The following is a 10,599-nucleotide window of genomic DNA, read 5'->3' as shown; positions in this document are numbered from 1 at the left end:
TTACTACTTAGTAGCTTCTTTGCATGCCCCCTAGGCCTACTATTTTTAAAAAGCGTAAACAAGCAATTCACATCTACTTGTTCCACTCCACTCAGTATTTTATAAGCCTCTATCATATCTCCCCTTAGCCGTCTCTTCCCCAAACTGAAGACCCCTAGCCACTTTAGCCTTTCCTCATAAGGAAGTCATCCCATTCCCTTTATCATTTTCATTGCCCTTCTCTGTACCTTTTTTAATTCCACTATATCTTTTTTGAGATGCGGCGACCAGAACTGCACAGAGTATTCAAGGTGCGGTCGCACCATGGAGAGATACAAAGGCATTCTAACATTCTCAGTTTTGTTTTCCATTCCTTTCCTAATAATTCCTAACATTCTATTTGTTTTCCTAGCTGCTTCTGAACACTGAGCAGAGGGTTTCAAAGCATCAACAACAATGACACCTAGATCCTTTTCCTGGGTGGTGACTCCTACTGTGGAACCTTGCATCACATAACTATGGTTTGGGTCCTTCTTTTCCACATGCATCATTTTGCACTTGCTCATATTAAACGTTATCTGCCATTTGGATGCCTAGTCTCGTCCTCTTGCAATTTTTCACAATCTTCTTGCAATTTAACAACTTTGAATAACTTTGTATCATCAGAAAATTGAATTACCTTACTAGTTATTCCCAACTCTAGATTATTTATAAATATGTTAAAAACAAGAGGTCCCAGCACAGACCCCTGGGAAACCCCACTATCTACCCTTTTCCATTGAGAATACTGAACATTTAACCCTACTCTCTGTTTTCTATCTTTTAACCAGTTTTTAATCCACAATAGGACACTACCTCCTATCCCATGGCTCTAATTTCCTCTGGAGTCTTTCCTGAGGTACTTTGTCAAATGCCTTTTGAAAATCCAGATACACAATATTGACTGGCTCACCTTTATTCACATGCTTATTCATCACTTCAAAGAAATGTAGTAGATTGGAGAGGCAAGATTTCCCTTCACTAAATCCATGTTGGCTTTGTCTCAACAATCCATGCTTATGTATATGCTCTGTAATTTCTGCATTGTTATGTGTAAATAATCCCTTTCTAAACTGGTATTTATACATGCATGTCAAACTACACATCTGCACATTGAGATACTTCTAAAATAACCCCTGTAATCTATTATTGTTGGTCTAACCTGAATGATCATTTCAACTTTTGTAGTTAGGTTGTTTGGATCTAACACTTGGCGTTTTTGTGATTTTTTTTTGTTAACCTTGGTCTTTGTGCAATATTTGCTGCTTTATAGCTTTATTATCTGTTTTATAGATTTTATTGTATATTTTTTGTATTTCACCTGGAGCTTATGAGATAGTTGAGTAACAAATGGACTAAATGAAATGCAAACAAAATATCACAGATGATGACAGATAAAAAAAAAAACCCCACTTGGCTCATCAAGTTTGCCCACTTATATTCTAGCAGCCAGCCTGCCTCTACCCTAGTCAATTGACACTGGAGGGTTGGAGTTCTTGTTTCAGTCTTTATGGAATCTTATCTATACTGAAACCTTTTCGTCTAGGATAAAGTCATAACACAGAAGAACTGAGGAGGCCCCAAAAGTGGTTGTTCAAAGGTGAACTTCCCAAGGAGTTTCTCTTTGAAAATCTGCTGCTGGCTGGTGCTCTGGGGGTTTCTTTACTCCACATATTTTTGCAGTTGGAAAGCATGTGGAATAACCAGCATGCAAGTAATTGAAAATTAAATCCCTGAGACCATTCTTTCCCCATATGGGGGAGGAGGTACAATTTTCAAAGGGGTATTTTCTGTAAGTAAATATCTATGTATCTGTGGAAATCCCTTTGCAAATCAACTCTAGGAAGGGTAATTTTATAAAGCGCGTAGCTTAGTAACTACGTATGTTGCACTTGTCGTATAAAGGAAGCACATGTGCTTATGTGGAGGAGTAGCCTAGTGGTTAGTGCAGTTGACTTTGATCCTGGGGAACTGAGTTCGATTCCCACTGCAGCTCCTTGAGACTCTGGGCAAGTCACTTAACCCTCCATTGCCCCTGGTACAAAATAGTTACCTGAATATATGTAAACTACTTTGAATGTAGTTGCAAAAACCTTAGGCAGTATATCAAGTCCCATTTCCCTTATATAGCCCGCCCCCCCCCTGAAATCTCTTATACAATATTTTGCTTAATCAAGACATGATCAACATTGTACATGTATGTGCGGGTAAAAATCTGTTCCAACCATTTCCAATATCCCCAGGGGGAGAAATTAGATATATCTCAATATACAACCACACCCCCCAAACAAACAATATACTGTACTCATAAATCTATATTATCATTGAGTCTAACTTCTGTCAAAAATATTTCACTTAGAATAGTATTTTAAACACAGGAGACCATCAGCAACAAGGAGTTGCTGACAGGACCTGCTAGGTTCAATGTCCATAAATGGCATCACAGGGTGAACCAGTGGCATTCCTAGGGGAGCGGACACCCGGGGCGGCGCCCTGCCCCACCCCGGGTGCATGCCGCTGGGGGGGGGAGGGTGCCGCAGCGCACACCTGCTGCGAGTTTACTAACTTTGCTCGTTCGCTGCAGCTCCCTCTGCCCCGGAACAGGAAGTAACCTGTTCCTGGGCAGAGGGAGCTGCAGCGAATGAGAGGTTAGTGAACTCTCGCAGCAGGCGCACGATGCGGCACCCCCCCCCAGTGGCGTGCACCCAGGGCAGACCGCCCCCACCTTGGTACGCCACTGGGGTGAACATATGTAATATCACCAGAGATCCCCTATGTATTGTTAAAGTTTGTGCAATTTCAAACAAAAAAAAATGTTTTTGCCTAACAAAATTATTAATCCCAACCATTAGGTTTACAACATGTGAAAAACACTTATCTCTTCCATCTGGTGTAGCACTTGTCACTGTTTTTACCAATGTCGCATATAACTCAGTATGCCCTGGTCATTCATTCAAGTATTTATGCTTAGACTTAAGCAGGTTAGGTTCATTTTATTTATTTATTTATTTGTTACATTTGTATCCCACATTTTCCCACCTATTTGCTCAATGTGGCTTACATAATACCATGATGGCGATCGCCAACTATGGTAAAGAACAAATACATAGCGATGTTGTGGTAGAATAAGGTTCATGTGTTACAGGTACTGGGTCTGTCCCTAGTGGGCTCAGAGTCTAGGTGGTACATTGTATTACTGTTGTACCTGGGGCCATGGAGGGTTAAGTGACTTGCCTAGGGTCACATGGAGCTGCAGAGAAAATTGGTTCACCAGGATCTCAACCCACTGCAGACCATCAGGCAGCAGCAGCAGAAATTAAACCCAGTTCCCCAGGTCTGCAACCTGCTACACTAACCATTAGGCTACTTCTCCACTCCCCTCCGTTTCATTGGAACACTGCACACACTTTACAATACACAGAGGACCTATGATGTTGCTAGTCTAATGCCTGTGGTGACGCTACATACATTCACAATTTATGGACACTGAACAGAGCAGGTACTGTCAGCAGGTCCTTGTTACTGATGGTCTCCTGTGGGTTTTTTTTTTTTTTTTAAGTGAAATATTTTTGAGAGTAGACCTGTATTATTTGGTCTACCAGTGCAACCAGTAGAACAGTTCAAATATATCATGACTATTATTGGCTCCAGACTTAGCTTCTCTCCACAAATCTTGTCAGTATTAAAAGTCGGTTTCTATGCCCTTTGTAAGATAAGAGCTGTTCAGTTTTTTAAAAAATTTTTCATCATTACATACTTTATACCATGCTTTCATCAGTTCTCATCTCAACTACTGTAATGCAGTTTATGCTAATATTTCCAACTCTAAGCTTAAGAGACTTCAATCACTCCAGAACACAGTGGCCTGTGTAAGGTAATTGGCAAGATCATATTACTCCTTTGTTTCACAGGTTGGTTCTTCCAAGCACACTGGGTTTCTACATGGAAAAGTGCATTTTATTTTTTGTCCCCTTTTTTATGAAATAATCTGCCTTTGGCAATAAGGTCAGAGTCATCTTTTATTAATTTTAAGAAGGCATTGAAATCACACCTTTTTTCTATGGTTTTTGACTGAGTTAGCTGACAATACAGATGATGTAACTGACAGGCAGACTCTTTTCTAATGTTGTGAATGGTTCGGTTGTATGACTGTGTTTCCTTTCCTATATTATCATGGAGTTCTGTTTCATGTACATCACCTCGATCTGCTGTGCAACTAAGGTGCTTTTTAGAAAATCTCCACATAAACAATGATAGTTAAATTTATGGGTTGCGTGGAAATGTGGACAAATAAGTGTACCAGGCAATATTCAGCTGACCACTGTGGCCTGATTTGTGCCTGGATAATTCAGTCCTGGCAAGTTTGGACTGATGTTTATGTTATCCTGCTTCCCCAGATAGTTATCTGGGCTCTAGAACTGGATATCACTGGTGCTTGGATAAGTTCAAGGCCCACCCTGACACTGTGGAAGTCTGTACCACTGAATAGTCACCTAGTATTTTATAAAGTGCATGTGTAAGTGCCAATTCTACTGTCTGATCTACAAAGTCTCTGCCCCCTGGAAGTGCTTATATTAAAATCTATTTTATGAAGGCAATATTGGCACCTAGGAACCTTTAACACAATAGGCTCTGATATCCAGCCTCAATGGTGCACAAATGCTGACTCACAAATTTATACCTGCTCCTAATATGTGGGTACAGCACAGCTCCAGATCACTCTGCCCAAACTCCACTCTCAGGACTGCCTTTCTGCAGACCACGTCCTGTACACATACATTTATTTTTAATTTTGCTCACACCTTTTCAGTAGTAGCTCGAGGTGAGTTACATTTAGGTACCCTGGGTATTTTGGGGGGGGGGGGGAGATATGCATTCATGTAATCTCATAAAACCCTACTTTGTGTGTAAAACCAGCAAAAAAAAAAAAAAAGAAGCTTTATAAAATGACTCCCATATCACAAAAAAAGTTGATAGTAAGTTTTCTGATCATCTAATTTCATAACTCGTATATGCCTGGCCAGTTTTAAAAGTACTTACTTGAGTGAGTCAATCCCTGTTCTGCACTCTCAAGCCATTTATAAAATTATCACCCTGGGGTTAGTTTTGCAAAAGAATGCCTGTGATTAAATTCCAAGGTGGTACCCATTTAAAAAAGGCAATATAGGTGTTTATGTGCCTTTATTAAAAAAAATAATAATAAGGCTCTTGGAATCAGCCCCAATAGTGCACAAACTGGCATGCACTATTTTACACCTTTTGAAGCTGTTGTGTGTATTCTATGCATCAACCCATGTATTTTAGAAAATACACCCATGCGTTGCATCTGTGCCTCTGTCTGTCCAAATTACACCCTCAGGAATGCCTATGCATAGTGAACATACAAATACACCCAATTTTGAAGGCACATGTAAACAGCATGCAATATTATATGAACTCTTTTCTGTGCATCCCCCCCCCCCCCAAGACAATTTGCAAGCTGTTACCTGGGGGGGGGGGGGGGGAGAATAGTTTTATCTGTGGAAATAGGCTTTTTCAAATTTGTGCATCCCCTTTGTGGGTAAATTTATGTGTGTTGTTCAGCAACATGGGTATTTTCATCCACATATAGTGGATGATTTCTTGCAGGCAGGGTTAGGTTGAAGATTGCAACAATGTCTATAGCTTTCGGACTTTCAAAACTACATATGTTGATTTAACCAGAAAAAGTACCTGAAGGAAAAGAAGGCACAAATCTCTGCAGGTACTTTTTCTGGGAAAATAATGAAAGTAGTGAAGTTTTGCTTAGGAGTTGCAAACGCATGAGTAAAACGTATCGCTGGAATCTGTACTGATTTGTCCAGTTTGATTACTGCTACTCTTAGTTCTACCATGGGCTACCTTCTAATCTTTGAAGCTACTAAGATTTTAGGCTACCTTCTTCTTGATTTTCACACTGCACCACATGGACACCCTTGCCATGGCTGCCAAAGCACCTGTGGCCCTGTCCACCAGCTAAGGGGCCATCCTATTGGTGCTAGAGCATTGACTGACTGACAACACCTGGAATTGATTCGTTTCTTGAATGCCAACATAAAATAAACAATACTGTTGGTCTCCTAGGTCTTTCGGAAGCTTAGCTGAAGCAGGGATCAGAATGAATCTTTGTTGTTCTGATCCCATACTTCCAAAAGGGGTTCTGCAAATGTAAAGCTGTTTATCACTGCTTCCTATCACTGCAGTGGATATTGCCTTAGGCACTTAATTTTCTTATCAGTTACTATAACATTGATAACTGACTGCAGGGTTCTTGCTCAATTACAGATCTGCAGCCTGTCCCATCTAGGGCAGCATTTTTTTTCAACTGGTGTGCCGCAGCTAGTCAAACGGTGTGCCACAATAATTGAGGGTCATTTACTTTTTTATAACTTTTCTTGTCTCCAGCGGTCAGCAGCAGTAGTTCATACATTCTGCTTGCACCCACCCCAGAGCCTTCTCTCTGACATAGTTTCCTGCTTCCGCATAGGCAGGAAGCATCAATGCGAAGGCTCCAGGGTTGGCTCCAGCAGGATGGATGAATTGATGCTTGCTGCTGACTACTAGAGACAAGAAAAGTTTTAAAAGGTTCATGGGTGTGTGTGTGGTGGGGAGGGGGGAGTGAAGATACATAAAGGGAGATGCCTGGTCACCAGCTGGAGAGTGGACAGGACGGAGAGATGATGGATTATTTCTGAAGGTAGGGGTGGGGAAGAGAAGGTAAACATTACAGGATTGTGTGTGTGTGTGTGTGGGGGGGGGGGGGGAGTAAAATGCTGGACCATGCGTGAGGGTGGAGAGAAGGTAAAATGCTGGACCGTGTATGTGTGTGGGGTAGAAGGTAAAATGATGGCATATGTATGGGGGTAGGGGGTGAATGAAGGTAAAATGCTAGACCGTGGGTGGGAGTGGGGTAGAAGGTAAAATGCTGGACCATGTGTGGGGACATGCCTTGCCAATTTTAAGTGTGCTGCGAGATTAAAAAGATTGAAAATCTCTGGACTAGGTACTCACTAATAAAGCACCACACTATCTGAGAAAAGAATGTACGAAGAAGCCCTAAGCGATGTTCCCCTGTCCCTTTCTTAATCCTCCTCTTCAGTGGCTGCTTTTCATTGCAATAGGGGAGTCACTTTCTGATTTAGTGTCATGTTTTAGAATAACTCTTCAGACCAAAAAACAAAAGCACAAAGATGTCTTCCAGTATATACATCTTCTGTTCAGTAAGAGGGTGTTACCACTCAGAGACATCATTTAGCCATTCACTCTGTACCATCATTCATCACTGGGACCCATTATAAGAGAGGATAAGCAAGGACCTGGACAGAGGGTACTGGGTCCCGTGTAGGAGGATTTTAGAAAGGTCCAGTACAGGGTGGGTTCAACAAGGCCCAATAAAGGAAGTAACCACCAGGATTCTGTGTAGGAAGAGTTGATGCCGTGTGTAGGAGGGGGTTTGGAGAAGCATGAGCACTTCTCAATCTGATGCTGAGACCAAAATTAGTATCCGTCAGCTTCAACTGTGCCAGTAGGTGCTCAAATATTGACTCTTTCTATGAATGGCCAGAGTACATATAATCATCTGACTGGTTAACAGACCCAACATGGATAATAACAACAGAAGTAATGAGCAGCTATTCAGATACTCTGCTCATTTCTGGAAGGGAAGGACTCACCAAAGAACTATGTTATCAGTGCTCTAGGCTGGGCTGACTGTCCTGAGAGGATGAGCTCGATCGACGGTCCTTTCACTGAACAGGATCTTCAGGAAGCATGGTGTCATGCTTAACAAATACCTTGGATGAGTGTTCTAATGAGGTGATGCTATGGGTATGAACAGCATAAAATTTCAAGAAACTGGGAGTTACAGTGAAGACATAGATCAGCCAGAGTTTTAGAATAGCAGAGTCCTATCCATCACTTCCCACATCTCTTCACTCATCATGTGTACACAGTTGGCACTGTCTTGGATATGGATGGACCAGAGACCATTTCATGATGCACCTGAACTAGATTAAAAAAAAAACCTCCTCGCCACTAGGGAAACCACAGATTTCTATGTGTGGTCACATAGGTAGTACCAGAGTTTCCTGTTGGGTGGCTGGGATTTCCAGGAGGAACTGTAAGCTTTTAATGGTTTCTGCAGTAAACGTTTTGCTCCTTCCCCTGGATTATCATGTGATTATATGATCAGAAAGAAATTGTACTTAATGGATCTCTAATCTTTCTGTAACCAACTATGCAACAATACAGCATGCTCAGAAAACATACATCATCTTGGGATCAGGCTACAATGCTTGTCAGTGCTCTGTAAAGACAAATCAGATATCAGTACGGAGCCTTCAAAAACTAGTCAGTGATGCAGCTGTTGATAAGAAAATCCTTTTCAACTGTTTGGTGCCCCAGTGAGAAAGTCTTGAAAATCCTGCCCCTATTTTCTGTGTCCCTCCTAACTGCAGACTATTTGCTTCCTTTTTGTACCTCAGAAGTCTCAGCAGGAAAATGCTGACAGATGGGAGGTCTAAATAAACAACAGTTTCCAGAAAGCTTTAAGTGGCTCTCTCTAGTTCATACAGAACAAGATGAGCTGCAGCCGGACCCTCCAGCTCACAGGGGACAAGAGAAGTTATAGTCAGGCCTCTCCACCTTACATGGGATAAGCAGGATCACAGAAGCAAAGAATGAGCAATGGCCTGCGCCCTCCCATGCTCTTCTGTGCAGTCAGACTATTTACAACCTACAAATAAATACTGTCTGAAAATGAAATGGGGTGTGTGTATATATATCTATATCTATACATATATATACACACACATATATATTTATATATTTTTTAATATTAAAAAGGAAAAAATAGAGGTTCTAAAAGAGTCTCATGCAGCAAATTCATGTTTGCTGCTCACTATCTGCGGGGTGATTTCGGCGATTTCGTGGTTTCTTCTGGTCCTGGAGCTCTTTGACCTTGAGACTTGTCAGCATGTCCTTGTGGCTAGAAGCTGAGTGTCGCCAGTAGCCTTGGCAATACTGGTTGATGAGTCCCATCTCAGGCTGGCTTAGAAGCTGGATGAGGTCCTGGTAGGGGGTGTTAGGTGTCCCTGGTTCTCCTGGGCCACCAGCATGCCGAGCACTCAATGAGGTACTTGCACTATTGGCGAGCAGAGCAGGTGGCTCAGCCTGGAAGAGCACTGCACTGACAGTCTCGCTGCTCAGCACATGCAGCTGCAGCCGGGACACGGTGTGCTTGAAGTTGTTCTCCGTGGCAGTGCAGTGATAGATGCCGCTGTCAAAAAGCTGTAGGGAGCGTATTAGCAGGCCTTGGTCTGTCTTCAGGAATCGTCCATCCGACTTCATCTGTCAAGAAAATCAGAGTGTTAAATGCAGAACTAAGAGCAAAGGAAAGTTGAAGCATGTGCAAAGATCTTTAAGCTTTTTACAGAAAGACCTTTAAAAAAAGGTTTGAACAAGTTCCTGGAGGAAAAGTCCCACTGCTTGCCCTGGGATTGGTAGCGTGGAATGGTGCTACTAACTATGTTTATGCCACGTACATGTGACCTGGATTGGCCACTGCTGAAAGAAGGATACTGGGCTGGATATTCTTAATGAGATAGACTAAAGGTCCCCAGACTTGTTTACATTTGGTCAAGTTAAAAAGTCAATAATGAAAACCTTACCCAAGGCCTTTTCCCTCCAATAATAAAACAGCACAGGCCTCGATTAGAACTGCACAGCTGGGGTGGCTCTGTCACTCTAATGTTCTGCTTATAGAGGTTATCAAAACAACTTCCCCTATCCTCCTACCATTTTTCCACAGGTTCATGTCTATTTACAATGAATTCACATAATGGACCCAAATGGAAAATGCCCACTCATGTTCCACGTGTTCTAGGGCATTGATGACGTATCAGGGGGTTGGGCACACTTAGGCACCTTGGCATTCCACCATTGGACCTTGCTAGAATCCCCATCACACAGACCCTTATTCTGTGCAATTCATTTGTCCAGCTCATCATAGCTTATTACCATAACTGGGTCATAGTGAACTGTTTATCCTTAGGTACCTGTACTCTCAGGGATACCAAATCAGCTCACCCCAGACATACTTTTCCAAATGTAAGCATACCCTGGTTATTCTTGAACATGTGTCTCTTCATGTTCAAGTGTACAGCGCTGCATATGTCTAGTAGCGCTTAGAAATGATAAGTAGTAGTAGTAGTAATTTTAGGTCCAATTTAAGCACTGTAGCTTGAAAATAACAACCAAAGGTAAACTGCAGAGAACCAGCTAGGCTTGCATCATATTCAGGCCTGAACCTCTCAGCCATTTCTCAGAGAGCAAAGTTTTCCCCTGACTGGAAAATACTGAATCAGCATTCAGTTTTGATGGTGGATAGGATAGGAGGAGGGGTAGCACTGTATGTAAATGAGAACCTTGACTCAAATAGGCTGCAAATATTGCAGGAGACAAAACCCCTATTGGAATTTTTGTGGATTGAAATTCCACGTGAAAAGGGGAAAAGGACGGTGATAGGAGTGTACTACCGTCCTGGCCAGGACGAGTGGACGGACG

At 42.1% G+C, this 10,599-nt stretch overlaps 1 protein-coding gene across 2 annotated transcripts in view; it reads right to left on the bottom strand.

Annotated features, from left to right (window-relative positions):
* Window positions 1-3,367: 3,367 nt before the first annotated feature.
* The window catches only part of SEMA3F (semaphorin 3F), a 549,876-nt gene continuing 542,644 nt past the window's right edge, over window positions 3,368-10,599 (bottom strand). For both annotated transcript variants that reach the window (XM_030205370.1, XM_030205371.1), the window contains one exon: window positions 3,368-9,384. In XM_030205370.1, coding sequence (XP_030061230.1) covers window positions 8,920-9,384 — 465 coding nt within the window. In that variant the 3' untranslated portion in view covers window positions 3,368-8,919. The remainder of the gene's footprint in view (window positions 9,385-10,599) is intronic.

Source organism: Microcaecilia unicolor, chromosome 6, assembly GCF_901765095.1.
Source record: "Microcaecilia unicolor chromosome 6, aMicUni1.1, whole genome shotgun sequence".
Classification (NCBI taxonomy): domain Eukaryota; kingdom Metazoa; phylum Chordata; class Amphibia; order Gymnophiona; family Siphonopidae; genus Microcaecilia; species Microcaecilia unicolor.
The sequence above is the reverse complement of the archived record's forward strand: the minus strand, read 5'-3'. Positions and strand labels throughout refer to the sequence as shown.